This window comes from Trichosurus vulpecula, chromosome 9 (assembly GCF_011100635.1).
Source record: "Trichosurus vulpecula isolate mTriVul1 chromosome 9, mTriVul1.pri, whole genome shotgun sequence".
Taxonomy (NCBI): domain Eukaryota; kingdom Metazoa; phylum Chordata; class Mammalia; order Diprotodontia; family Phalangeridae; genus Trichosurus; species Trichosurus vulpecula.
This window is the reverse complement of record NC_050581.1, coordinates 114,432,795-114,447,544: the sequence shown is the minus strand read 5'-3', so window position 1 is coordinate 114,447,544 and position 14,750 is coordinate 114,432,795. Positions and strand designations below refer to the sequence as shown.

At 46.7% G+C, this 14,750-nt stretch overlaps 1 protein-coding gene across 1 annotated transcript in view; it reads right to left on the bottom strand.

The window, feature by feature from the left end:
- Nucleotides 1–415: 415 nt before the first annotated feature.
- Nucleotides 416–14,750, bottom strand: part of LOC118832216 (Y-box-binding protein 1-like) — a 59,040-nt gene continuing 44,705 nt past the window's right edge. Inside the window, exon 3 of the mRNA XM_036739618.1 lies at nucleotides 416–2,118. Coding sequence (XP_036595513.1) covers nucleotides 943–2,118 — 1,176 coding nt within the window. The 3' untranslated portion in view covers nucleotides 416–942. The remainder of the gene's footprint in view (nucleotides 2,119–14,750) is intronic.

The window sequence follows — 14,750 nt, the reverse complement described above, 5'->3', positions numbered from 1 at the left end:
AAAGCTTAAACTTTGGCTACTTATAGAACCTTGTTATAACTAGGTTAACTAGCTCCTGTTGTTTCTCAGCTGCCAAAGGACTAGGGTACTAATTTAGCTCCTTTAATTTTGATGCCCTAGGGCAAAGCCCCTACAGTTACAGTACTTGAGTATATTCAATCCCATAGGTAACAAATAGGATATTGGGGGAGGGGGAAGGGGAAGTACATATCTATATCTAAGGTTCTGGTCAATTTACTTCTCCAGTAGTTCAGTGGACTGGATATATATGATAACCCCTCAGTTCTTCCTCAGCTCTCATTCTGGAGGTAGAATTTCTCCAAGGCTCCACTGCCCCGCTCCTTTTCCTCCCCAGCCCAGGATATGAAGATCCTGTGCCATCAAATCAGAGACATGGCAACTTTCTTTTAAAATTAAGACCTTTTTTTTTTTATTATTAATGTGTGCCTGCGAGTTTGCCTGAGGGGGAGGGATGGGGAAGATTGCCCAGGGAGATACTCATTTGAGAGGGGATGGAGAGGCAGAAAAGAAACCAAACCACACCAGCATCTTTGAAAAAAGCAAATTAAAAAAGGATTCTCCACGGCCATTGCAGGGGGCTGGGATAGGGGAGGAGGGGTTTGGGAGAAATAAATCAAAGAGGGAATTCTCAAAATAACTCAAACTTAAAACACAAATGGAAAAAGGGGAAAAAAAACAAAAAACCCCCACGAGAATAACATAAAGTTAGTTCACTACTGCCTCCCAGGTATGTCCCTTCTCTCCCTCTCTGATGTCTCTCTGCTTCCTGGTGCACTGGTCATTTGCAACGATAACAGAAAACTCAAACTAAGGTGTTGGTAGGTTTTTCAGGCTGGAATCGCAGGGTATCCCCTCCCCTTTCCTGCTTAAAAGCTGGTCCATGGTTTACTGGTGGGGTGGGCTTGCCCTGGGCAGCGGCCTCTATGCGTGTCCACTCTCCAGGCTGTTGTCCTTGGCCCGGGACCCGATGTCAGAGCTGAGCATAGCCTTGACCTCGCGACCCTCGGAAGGCCTGGGGTTGCCGGGTCTGCGATGTTGGTAACTGAAGTGGCGGCGGAAACGGCGCTGGGGCGACTGCTGGCTCCGGATCCTTTTGCCTTTGTGGTTCTCCTTGTCGTCCTCCGGTCCGTCGGCGCGCACACTGGGTCCCCATCGGCCGGCCCCGGCCCCACGCAGGGGAGGCCTCCCTTCTCGGAAGCCACCGCGCCGACCCACCCGGCTCTGCTCCCCGCCGCCCGCCAGCTCCGTGTCCGCGCCGTCCGCCGGACCTCGTCTCAAGGCCAGAGCCACGTACTGCGAGCGGCGGGCGAAGTGGAGCGGGTAGGCTGGACGGCGGGGCACGCAGCTCTTCCACGTCTCGTGCTCCCCGGCCGGCGGAGCCCCGTCGGTGGGCTTCTCGGGGCCTTCGGCTCTGGGGCAGCCGGTGCGGCTTTTGCGGGGGGCTTGCGGGGGTGGTCCTCCGCTGCTGCGGGGGGGACCTCGGCGGTACTCGCTGCGGTCAGCCGCGTACTTGCTCCCCTGCACCGGAGCGCCCCCGGGCCCGGTGACGTTGGCAGCCTCCACGCCCTTCTCTCCTTCCACCACGTCAAATTCCACGGGCTCGCCATCCCCGACGCTCCGCAGGTACTTGCGCGGGTTGTTCTTCTTGATGGCCGTCTGGTGAACGAAGACGTCTTCCTTGGTGTCGTCCCGGTTGATGAAACCGTAACCGTTCCTCACATTGAACCATTTCACCGTCCCCCACACCTTGGTGGCCAGCACTTTCTTCTCTCCGGACGGAACCAGGGTGGGAGCTGCCTCGACCCCTTTGCTTTCGGAACCAACAAGGGGACCCTCGGGTCGAGGTTGGGCCGTGGCGGTGGCCACAGCGGGAGAAGTGGCACTCTTCATCTCGGTCTCCCCCAGGGGCGCTGACCTCCGGAGCCCCCGGCCACTCCTGCTCCTTTTTCCACCCCCCACCCGGCCCCCCACCCCAACCGTGGCCCAGTCGTCTGGTGGGGGGGGGACGGCCGCTAAGGCCGCGAGGCTTCCCCGGGGTCGTTCTCTCCCACACCCACCGCACAAAATCCTGCTCAGCAACCTGACATCTCTGAGGGGCTAGGTAGGCAAAGAGGTAAGTTTTATAAGAGCCACTAACCAATCGGAAAGACGCTCTCAAGGCCGAGAGTTAGATTGGCGGGGATTGGCCAGCCCAAAGGTAGGTCACAAAGGTGTGGATCTGTGCCTCTTAGGCCCAGGGAAAGGGGGAGGGGCGATAGAATTCTCCTGAGAGGTGGGAGAGAGGCCCTTGGGAGAGTGAAGAGATGCACCCTAGAATCCTCAAGCTTATCACTTCCAATTGTCCTCTCAGCCTGGCTGTGAAACATGCCAAGGATCTTGCTTAATCACTGTGTGAAATGGACACAGCAGAACAAGTCTCCCTTAAATTTAGGAAGTACCTTGATCAGAGTCAGCCTTTCCTCTCCTTGACCCTTCCTTCGGTGTTGGTATGAATCATAGGTATAAATGCATGGTACTGTTGTTGGGTATTTTGTTATTGTTTGGTTGTTTTCAGTCATATCCAACTCTTGACCATCCCATTTGGAGTTTTCTTGGCAAGGAAATCAGAAACGTTTGTCATTTCCTTCTGTAGCTTATTTTACAGATCAGGAAATTGAGGCAAACAGCATTAAGTGACTAGTAGGTGTCTGAGGCCACATTTGAATTCAGGTCTTCGTGATTCCAGGTCGGGCACTCTATCTTCTGTACTACCTACCTAGCCTTGTTGGGTATTGGTACACCTTATAGGAGTCACACCTTAAAAGTAATCTAATTTAATGGTTCTTAAGCTTTTTTGGTCTCAGGACCCCTTTACACTCTTAAAAATTATTGCAGACTATCCTGCAAAAGAGCGTCCTTTATGCAAGTCATATCTATCCATATTGATCATATTAGAAAATGAAAACATCTTAATATTATTATGAAAATAGTTTTGACCTCATAGACTTTCTGAAAGGGCATTGTTGTTGAGTATAAACTTTATTGGATTCAGAGCTGGAAAAACCTTAGAAATAATCTAATTTGGTGATTCTTAAAACTTTTTTGGTCTCTGGACCCCTTTACACTCTTCAAAAATTATTACACCATCCCGCAAAAGAGCTTTCATTTATGTGGGTTATGTCTATCCATATTGATCATATTAGAAAATGAAAATGTCTTGGTATTATTGTGAAAGTAGTTTTGACCTTATGGACTTCCTTGAAAGGGTCTCAGAAATCTCCAGATATAACATGTTGAGAACATGTTAGATCTAGTCCCAACTTCATTTTATAGAAAAGAAACTGAGGCTGAGAGAAATTACATAACTTGCCCATGGTCACACAAGTAGTAAGGGGTAGAGGCTGAGACCTAATGACATATTTTTTTAAATTTAACTCACTTTTTTCTTGCCACACTTCTACAACTTGTCGTCAACATGTATTTATTAAGCACCTGCTGTATGCCAGGTGCTGTGCTAAGTGCTAGGGGCATAAAAACAAAATCCCTTTTCCCTCAAGGAGTTTACATTGTAATGGGAGACACAGTATGTGTGTGTGTGTGTGTGTGTGTGTGTGTGTGTGTGTGTGTGTGTGTGTGTGTATGGGTGTACATAGTATATATGTGTGTAGGATCTTCATCCAGGTCATACCCACTAACACCTATGGGTTCCTCAAAGTTCAGTCTGGGCCCTCTTCTCCCTCTACACTATTTTACTTGGTGATCTCATCAGTTCCCAAGGTTAATCACCATCTCTATGCTAATGATTCTCAAATCTATTTATCCTGCCCCAACCTCTCTGCTGCCCTCCAGTCCCACATCTTCAACTGCATTGAACTGGATGTCCGGTAGGCATCTACAACTCAACATGTCTAAAACAGAACTATGTTTCTTCCTAAACTTTCCCCCCTTTAAACTTTCCTATTACTGTCAAGAGTGCCACCATTGAGAGGCAGCTAGGTGACACAGTAAATAGAGCACTGGCCCTGGAGTCAGGAGGACCTGAGTTCAAATCTGGTCTCAGACACTTGACACAGCTGTGTGACCTGGGGCAAATCACTTAATCCTGATTACCTCGCCTTCCCCCTTCCAAAGAGAGAGAGAGAGAGAGAGAGAGAGAGAGAGAGAGAGAGAGAGAGAGAGAACCACCATCCTCCCCTAGGTTCACATCCTTGCTATCCCTCCCCTCCACCTCCCCATATCCAAGCTGTTGCCAAGGCCTGCCAATTACATCTTTGAATCATCTTTCAAGTACGCCCTCTTCTCTGACATTGCCACCATCATGGCACGGGGTCTCATCACCTAACACTTGGATTATTGCAATAGCCTGCTAATAGTTCTGCCTTCCTCAAGTCTCTCCTCACTCCAACCCATCTTCTGTCCAGCCACCAAAGTGGTTTTCCTAAAACAGAGGTCTGACCATGCCATGCTACAACTCAGTAAACTGAGGCTCCCTATCACCTCCAGGAATTTGACTTTCTAGACCTTCCTAACTTATCCACCCCACCGCCAGACACATTTCCAGTCTTCTTACACCTTCTACTCCACCATTAAAGTACTCTTTGATTCAAACTTTCAGTCTCTCACCTCTATGCATTTTTTCTGTCTGTCTGTCCTTCATATCTGCTTCCTTCAAGTCCCAGCTAAAATCTTACCTTCTACACGAAGCCTTCCCCAACCTTAATTCAAGAGCCTTCCCTCCGTTAAGTATTTCCTATTGATCCTGTATACAACTTGTTTGAACATATTTATTTGCATGGTGTTTCCCTCATTAGATTGTGAGCTCCTTGTGCCAGGGACTGTCTTTTGCCTTTCTTTGTATCCCCAGCACTTAGTACAATGCCTGAAAGTTAGAAGGAACTCAATACATACTTATTGACTGACTGACAAGATGATGAATAAATGAAATGCAAGACTCCCATGGAGGGAAAGTGCCATTGAGGTGGGAATGGGAGAGGGGGACTAGGAAAGGTTTCTCCAGAAGGTGGTGTTGATCTGAGTTTTAAGGAAATGAGAGATTCCAGGAGGCTTTGTGGTAAGGAAAAAGAGTATTATTCCAGGCATGGTGGCCAACAGTGCAGAAGCACAGAGACAGGTTGTGAAGGGCTAAAATGCCAACCAGAGGACTGTGTATTTGATACTAGAATCAATAGGTGGCCACTGGAGTTTCCTGAGCAAGTGAAATGACTTAGCTAGACCTGTGTTCTAGGAAAATCCACGTCAACAGCTGATGGTTTAGAGAAAGGAGACACTTGAAGCAAGGAGGCCAGTTAGGAGCTCAGTGAAATAGTCTGAGTGAGAGGTGATAAGGGCCTGAATCAACTCAGTCAGTAGCTGTAGGAGTAGAGGGAAGAGAAGGGCATTTATAAAAGAACTGTTGTAAAATTGGAAATGACAAGATACGGCAACTTACTGAACAGTCTAAGCAATAGATAAAGAGAAGAATCCAAGATGACACCAAAATGGTGAAGGTGGGTGATTAGAAAAATGGCAGTGGTGCCCTGGACAGTAACAGAGAAACCCTGAAGAGAGGTGGTTTTGTAGCAGGAAAAATTGTGATCTGTTTTGGAAACATTGAATGTGAGATGCCTACAGGATCCTCAGTGAGACTCAGAGAGCAGAAGGGACATATCCAAGGTCACACAGTGTGTTAGTGGCAAAGCTGACATTTGAACTTAGATCCTCTGATTCCAGTGTCCTCTCATCTCACAATGTTGCTTCCTTTAGACAAGCCCAGGGAAGAAGGCTATAGGATCATAGATAGAGAGCAGAAAGGAATCTTAGGGGTTCATCTACTAGTCCAATCCCCCCTGCCATTTTTGCAGATAAGAAAACTGAGGTCCTCAAGAAGTTGTTATTTTCCTGTGGTCACACAGCTAGTAAGTTGCAGAGCTGGACTTTGAACCCAGGTTCTCTAGCTACACATCTTTTTCCCCTATGTGCAAGATCTCTCTGTCGTATGTCTCCACAGTAGAGCCATATAAGCTGTGAACTAACTGGGGACAGTAAGCCTAGGAAGCTTGGTGCCCCTGCTCCTTGGTCCTCTTTTCTTCTCTGAGCCCAGGTTCCTCTGGCTCCTCTGCTACAGGCCTGTACAACATACAGCCTGTGGGCCACTTGCAGTTTGCCAAAGGATTTCAGGCAGCTGTCATGTGACCTAAGGCAACCAGGCAACCAGCTGTCTCCAGACAAATTTATTGAACTTGGATTTAGGAAAATCTGAGTTCAAATCCCACCTTAGACTCTTACTACCATCACGACTCTGGGCAGATCACTCAACCTCTCAGTCTCAATTTTTCCAAATCTGTGGAAAGGTTATAATAATATCTGCCTCACAGCGTTGTTGTGAGGATCAAATGATTTAATATACATACATTGTCTTGCAAACCTTGAAGTACCACATAGGTGATAGCCATTATTATTATCATTCTTATTACGAACGGATATCAGTGGGTGGAGTCCTATAATCATCATCACCTGGGAGCATGCCTCCCACGAGGATGAGGACTCATGGGGCAAATGTGAAGCTAGAAGGAAACTAAGGGATCGTCAGATCCCATATTGCCCAGTGGCTAATCCAGGAACTAGGGCTAGTCTGCAAACGATAAGTCCACGAAAACTTCACTACCAAAGGTCCTTCCTTCTTAGAACCATTATGATGACAAAGTGAACCCACCACCTTCCCCTTCTCCTCCTTTTTCCTTCTTCTTGTTCCTCAAACCCAGATCCTGATGCCAGTACCCTGAGCCTCCAAGGGTTACTATCTTGAGAATATGAAAGGCAGAGGGGTCCGTGGTAGAACTTGGAGAGATGGAATCTGGAGTGGAATCTGCTTCATCCTCACTTTACAGAAAAGGAAAGTGAGACCTGGAGAGAGAAAGGCCCAGGCCTAAGGTCATCTAACCAGTCAAGGGCAGAATGAGAACTGGACCCCAGGACCCCAGCCCACTCTATGTCCTGTTCTCTTTACAGCAGCAGTATAAGGTAACATAACTAGCTCCGACTAGGCTTGGGAGTGAGAGAGTCAGGAGTGATCGGGGTCTAGATTCTGACCATACTACTAACTAGCTGTGTGGCCTTACTTGGCCTCTGCTAGCCTCAGTTTCCTCATCTGTAAAATGATCATCATAGGAGGTGGATATACCTCCTAGGATGGTGGTTATGAGGCACACACTTTATGTGCCTTCTAGTGCTGTGGAAGTATGAGCTATTATTACTACAATGGCTGAAGAATAAACCGGCAAGCTCTGGGAGGCCCAGCCCCTTCCTCCTTTTTCTAGTTGTCTACCAGGGGAAACACTGAGAAGGCATGGGGATGGGCTATTTTGAGATGAGCTCATGGCCCAGGGAGGATGTCTGGGAGGAGGCCTGGTGGAGCTGGGAGGGTGGGGTGCTGTGGGAACTCTCCTTCCAGCCTCCTCCCTGGCCCTGCCCAGTATTTGGCGGGATGTAGCTGTGTGGGACTGACAGAATCGTAAAGGGGCCTGTCAGCTCAAAGTTGGAGGGGCGAACTCCACCCAGAGAAAGAGGAAGGAGCAAGAGAGGCCCTGGGCCAGACAAGAAAAAGCCAAGTCCCTGGGACGTTTTCCACTGACCCCAAGAAACCTTGGCTTCAGCCAGATCAAGGAGGCCGGGGGACCATGTGCTGGGGACTAGTTGGCTCTTGAACCAAGTGACCGTACTGCAAACTCCTGCTCTTCTTTCTCCCTTTGAGATGGGGTTCAAGGACAGAGTATTCCAGAGGCTCCCTCCATGACAGCCTCCACTCAGTTCAATTCAGAATGGCTTTACCAAGGTTCCACTTGGTGAACAAGCTGATGGTAGGTTCCACAAGAATGAAATCTAGTCTCTGCCCCCTGGGGACCACTCATATGAGTAGGGGGAAACAAGATTCCATAAGTAACATGACAAAAGGCCTAAGCCTAGACTGTGTGATTCAGAAAGTGACTTCTGCAGAAGATCAACGCAGGGAAAGTTTAATGAGGGTTGGGATGGTGTAGTCAGTTAGTCAGTGATGTACCAAGCACTGTGCTAAGTGCTGGGGTTACAAAGAAAGACAAAAGACAGTCCCTACCCTCCAGGAGAATGTGATCTAAAAGAGGAAACAACACGAAACAACTGTACAAACAAGCCATAGACAGAATTAATTGGAGATAATCAATACAGGGAAGACACTAACAGCAATGGGGATCAGTATAGGAAGACTTCCTGGAAGAAGTGGACACAAAATGAGGCCCCAGAAAGCCAAGGAGATTTATATATGCAAGAAGTGGGGTGGGGGCATTCCAAACAAGAATAAAGGCTGAATGGGTCACTGAATTTAGTGTCAGAGGACCTGGGTCAGAATTCCAGGAGTATGTGATAGATAAGTAGACAATTGGGAAGGAAGGGAGGAAGGAAGGGAGGAAGGGAGGGAGGAAGGAAGGAAGAGAAAGAAAGAAAGAAAGAAAAAGAGGAAGAGAAAGGAAGAGAAAGAAAGAAAAAGGAAGGAAGGAAGAAGGAAGGAAAAGAAAGGGAAAGGAGAGAGGAAGGGAAGGAAAGAAGGAAGGGAAAGAAAAGAAAGAGAAAGGAAGGAAGAGAAAGAAAGAAAGAAAAGAAAGAAAGAGGAAGGAAGGCAGAAGGAAGGAAGGAAAAGAAAGGAAAAGGAGAGAGGAAGGGAAGGAAGGAAGGAAAGAAGGAAGGAAGGAGGGAGATAAAGAAGGGAAGAAAGAGAGAATGGATGAAAGTTGGATAGATAAAGCATTTTCTAAATGCTTACTATGTGCCAGGTATTGCGTTAAGGGGATAAAAATACAAACAGAAATAAAAGGTCCCTATCCTCAAGGTGCTTATATTCTGATGAGGAAAGATAACATGAAAAAGGGAACAGAGGCCATGAGGCAAGACTGAAAAATTTGCAGTCAGGAATGGAGCCAGAAGAGAAGTGAGTATGGATGACCTGGGTACTTCACAAAATGGCAGTGCCAGTCAGGAACTTGCCAGTCAGGCTGTGATTCTCGGCAAGGCCCTTGAGTCTTCTGAGCCTCATTCATACTTAACCAAGAATCCCTGAGTGATACATTTTCAAGCAGTGCACACCCAGCCTTTGCCTAAGGACCTCCAGTGAGATCTTTATTTACTGGTAGTTCAGTGGGTACTGTACTGGACCTAGAGTTGGGAAAAAGTGAATTTAAATCCTTAAAAACCAGCTGTGTGAGCTTGGGCAACTCTCTTAGCTTCATTCAGTTTCTTCATCTTAAAATAGGGATCATAATAGTGCCCACCTCTCAGGATAGTTGCGAGGATCAAATGAACTAACACATTAAAGTGATGCTAGCTAGCCAGGTGGATAGGTAACTTACATTCTATATAAACCATTTTTATTATTGTTGTGATTATCATTATCATCTTATTCCATCCTCTAGAAAATGAAGGCTTTGGACAAAATAACCTCTAAGGTCCTTTCAGATTTAAATCTTCTGACCAAAGGTCCTGGGAAGGGACTGTTATATTTCCCACAGGTCTATAGAACAATCAGAGATCCATACTCCAGGATGATCCAGACGGCCATTCAGGAGGCCCCACCAAGCCATGTGGTGGGTCCAAACCAGGTCTGTGGCATGAGCAGAACAACACCTCATGTCTTTCTGAGGCTCTGTGGAACCTGTCTATAATGTTCCTTCCTTGCCTAGGGGAATCAGATGTACAGAGTACAATACATTGGAGAGAGCCCCATGCTGGGAGAGCTGGGAATAAGCTTTGACTGACACCTGGTGATCTTGGGCAAATCACTTGCCCTTTTGGGGTCTCAGTTATAAATGGGATGGGTTAGAAGGCCTTTACAGTGGCCACCAACCCTGGCATTCTAGAACTCTGTGACTTGTCCCCAAGAGTCATGTAGTGAGTTAGAGACCCTAACTTCTTTTCACCATACAATGAAGCTCTTCTCATTGTCTACTTTATTTCTAGACTTAGATCTAGTCACAGAATCTTTGCATTAGAAGAGATCCAGGAAAGTCATCTGGTCCCAGGCCCATAGATAACCAAAGAAGGAACCACTTTTCCAAGGTTCTGGACAGGTGGCAGTCTCAACTTCTGCTTGTCCACTATGGGGTGGTTCTTTTTTTTTTCAGAAAGACCTTTCTTCTGTTGAGCTACGTTTGGCTTCCTGTAACCTTCTCTCCTTGGTCCCAGTTCCGCCTTCATCACAATAATGCAAGTAAAATCATCTCTTCTACAAATGATGAAAGTGAGGCCCAGAGGGGTCAAACAAACTTGCCCAAGATTACAGACACAAGTAGCCAGTAGCAGAAACAGGATTTCAACCCAGGTCTCCCCTATCTCTAGATGCAAAACTCTTTCTACAACACCGTGGTCCATTTTTTTTAGAGAACAGAAAAACTGAGGCATTGAACTTCTAAGTGTGGTGAGTTTCATGGAGAGCCAACATGATGGTGGAGAGGGGAGGGGTTAACCATGGTTTAATTTGGCTGCTGTGGGGAGATTTGGAGAGACACTCTGGAGAGAAACAGGAAGACAGGACAATCTGTCATCTTGGGAAGACCAAACCCTACTGGAGAAACAGGACTCACAGAAAACCACATGAGAAAGATTTTAAGTGTTAGGTTGCATGGTCCAGTTGGACAGACAGTAGGGTCTTGGAGAAGAGAGAGATCGTTGTGGGATGGGGCTATTTTGTAAAGGCTTTCTGGGCAGGAGGAAATACCTTTGGAATTGGGAAATTTGAATTGGCAATGGGACATCTGGCATGAAGGGGAGGTCGGGTCATGGCATCAAAGTCTTTGTAGAATTTCACAACCAGAAGGGTCCTCAAAGATCATCTAGTCCAACTGTCATCATTAATAGCTAATATATACATGGCACTTAAAATTGACAAAGTATTTTACATATATTATTTTAGTTAACCCTCAAAATAACCTGGTGCAGACCTAAATAGAAAACTTCCCTTCCTTCCTGACCAGTCAACATCCAACCTCTTCTTGAATACTTCCAATCATGAGTAATTCACTACCTCTCTAAGCAGCCCATTCCCCCTGGAAGCAGCTCCAATTGTTAGGTGATTTCTCCTTGTACAGAGCCAAAATCTTCCTCTGTGCAATGCCCACTCCTTGTTCCCAGTTCTATGCTCTGGGTCCAAGCAGAATGAATCAAACCCTTCTTTTCTATGGGCCACCCTTTACATATCTGAAAACAGTCATCATGCCTTGCCTAAGGTTTCTCTTCTCCAAGCTAAATGTCTCCAGTCTTCAGAAAGGTTCTTAGATTACCTAATACTTCCTGCCATATTGGTCACCCTCTTCTAGACACACTGCAACTTGTTAAAGTTCCTCCTTAAATGTGGCTACAAATTGCAGCACAATACTCCAGAAGTGGTCTGCCCAGGGCAGAAGACTCTCATTTAGAGAACTCTGACGCCTTTTAATGGAACTTTATTTTTTTAATTAAAAACATTTTTGTATCTTTTGTTTTTCCATCACCTAAGATTCTCTTGTGTTCCTCACCCCCTCCCAGAGATCCATCCCAGGTTACAAAGAATTTCTTTTAGAAGAAAAAGAGTAAGATGAGAAAAAATGTATAGGCAAAATTGATCGATATGTCAAAAAGCCTTGAAAATAATTTTCCACACCCATGGACCTTCAACTTCTGCAAAGCCATGGGGGTTGGGGAATGTCTTCTCATATGTCCTCTTTGGAGCCTGGCTCCTTCTCCATCATTTTGCAACAGTCAGATGTGTTTGTTTTGTGGTTGCCATTCTTTCCATGTACCCTGTTGTAGTCATTGAGTTATCTTTTTCTTGGCTTGGCTTCGCTTCCTCTGCATTAGTTCCTGTGAATCACTTCCTGCTTCTCTGTATTCATCATATTTGTCATTTCTAACAGCACAGGAATATTTCATTACACCTATGTATTACCATTTGTTCAGTCATCCTCCAATCAATGAGCATCTACTTTGTTTCTGGTCCTCAACTAACACAAAAATGTATGTGGAGGACTTCTTTTTGTCAGTGACCTCTTTGGGGTATGAGTTTAGTAGTGAAATCTCTGGGTTAAAGGGTATGAACATTTTGGTCACTTTTTTTTTTTTGACCAACATGGAGGCACCCTTATAGGGCCTTGCAGGATCACATCTAGGTTGCCTAACATGGAGGCCCTACCACACAGGTGAAGGTAATCTCCTTTGATTGACTGCCTGCATCTGTGAAACTGGAGAGACTGAGCCCTTCACTCTCTTTCTGCCGCTCTCTTGGCTGTGTCCAGAGGGCGACATCTCAGTTTAGCCGCATTGAGGATACCATGAACAGAACTTAACTAATAGGGGAAGGATTTGCCTTTCCCTGCTCCTTCTCTTACCTCAGTTCTTAAGAATAGGCCTGGGGGTGTTTGTTTCTATTCTGTGTCAATCATGGTTTTCAGTTTGTGGGTGTTGGTCGATGATCCCCAGGGACTGAAAGGTCCAGCCAGAATTGTATATGGGATGATGCAGCTAGCCAGGCCTCATGGAATCCCTGAAAAGCCAGGGTGCCTGGGGCTTGAGCCCAAGGGGAGTTTTGGACTTGAAATTGGAACTATATTCTATAGGCACTGAGCTAAACTATGAACCTAAACTCTTTCCCCTCCCCAGAGAATGAGGGGAGGGGTATCAAGCCCTGCCTCTTAGGGGCAATAAGTTTGTATATTTGTGATTATACCTTTTGAAGTAAATATTTCTGCATAAAAACTAAGTTGACTTTTAGTGGCTAAATGAGCTGGATGCAGAGAGACCCCCCCCACTAGTTGAGGGAACAACAGTGGTCACTGGAGCCATTTGCGGTGCACCTCCCATTACCCTTAAGGGTACAGGAGAACCATGGGGGTCAAACGGTGAAATCTAACCTACCTGGCCTTCAGGCAGTGGGGGCCAAGCCTGTGTTACATTTGCCTAATTGCAAATTGATTTATGAAATGATCCTACTGATTCACAGCTCCTCCAATAGTGCATTAGTGTGTCTATCTTTAAAGGAGTTTTTCTTAATCAGAAGCAGAGAGGCAGCCTGGCATAAGCATGAAAAGAAGAGACCTCGAATCAGAAGACCTGGATTGGAATGCCAGCCCTGCCACCCTGGCCAAATAATTTCACCTGCCTAGGCCCCAATTTCCTCATCTGTAAAATGGTACAGCGATCCTTGCCCTCCCTATATCAGAGGGTTGTTCAGGGAAAAAAGCCTTTCAGAACCTCACAGTACCATAGAAATAGGAGTTATTGTTATGATTATCATTCTTATTGAGCACAGGCCCCAGCAACCCTGGCCAGACGCTGTTGGAAGGAGCCCTGCCTTGTTAAACAAGGTGATGACGGCATGTGTGTGTGCTGGTGTGTCCCTTCCCCTGCCCCTAGGCCTCTCCCTGGAGCTGGAAGGGCTCAAGATATGGAGAGAACGGCCATAATCACCCAATTATTATTCCATCCCATGGCAACAAGCTGGAAATGCAGTGGGCTGCCCGCGTTTATGTTCCTGAACTCCCAGCCAAGGCAAACTTAGCCTGCCCATGGGAGAGTCCCCCTTCCTGATCATCCCCACTCTGAGAAACTCAGGCCCATTACCTAATTATGGCCAGGATCCATCCACCAGCCACTGCTGAGCCACCCGCCCAAGTTATCTGGTAGCACCTTCTGAAGGGGCACTTGCCCCTGGGCCTAAGGGTCAGGGGCCAAGATGTCCCTTCCCTCTCCTTAACTGGGTCCCCACATACCTCAGCAGAAGGATTCCATTGAGAGAGGTCAAGAGTCGAGAGCCCTGAGCATGGGGAAAGATTGAAAGTGGAAGAGGAAGAAACCATCAGGAAGATTAGAGGGTGAAGGCTGAGGATGGAGGGAGTCAGAAAACTAGAGATCTAGGACTGTGAGGATGAGGAGGAGAAGGAAGGAAGACCATAGAACATCTCCAGCTGAACATCTTCCTGGGGAATTGAAAGGTATGATGGAGGGAAGGATGGAGGGAAGCCTTGAGCCTCTGGCTTCCACACGTGGACTAAGAGGAGCAGGGGATGCTGCCACACAGGGTGGTGGTGGTGGTTGTTTTGGAGGCAGTTAGGTTAAGTGACTTGCCCAGGGTCACACAGCTCACGAAGATGAGTCTTCCTGACTCCAGGCCCTGGTACTCTACCCACTGCACCACCTAGCTGTCCCATCACAGGGTCATATATGCTAAGTACTAAATAAAGGTTATTATATAGATTCTATGAACTTGGGAAAATCTGACTTGGAGCAGATGTGGTCAGTAGAAGCTTAAAATGGATGGTGAAGTCAGGACAGAGTTTGGGAAGGAAGAGAGGAGGGGGAAGAGCCAGGAGAAATTCCTGCCTGCAGTAGGAGGCCCAGGATTTGGAGCAGTGGGAGATATGGCAGGAGTGATTTGGGTCCAGCATATAGAGGGACTTGAATGCTGGGAAATGGATTTATTCCTTGGCCGTACTGTTCACACTGATGACTTTAGAAGAGAGTGCTCAAGGTCCTAGTGTCTCCACATCAATGGCCACCACTCTAGATCAATTTCTCTTGCACGGATTATTGCAATGTTATGTGCTGATATGTCTGCCTGGCCAAGGTCCATCCTCCACGTAGCTGCCAAGGTAATATTTCACATCTGACCATGCCATTCCCTTGTTTAATAAATTTCAATAGCTCCCAATTACCCCCAGTATTAAATAAAAAATGCTGGCTTGGCATTTATTAGA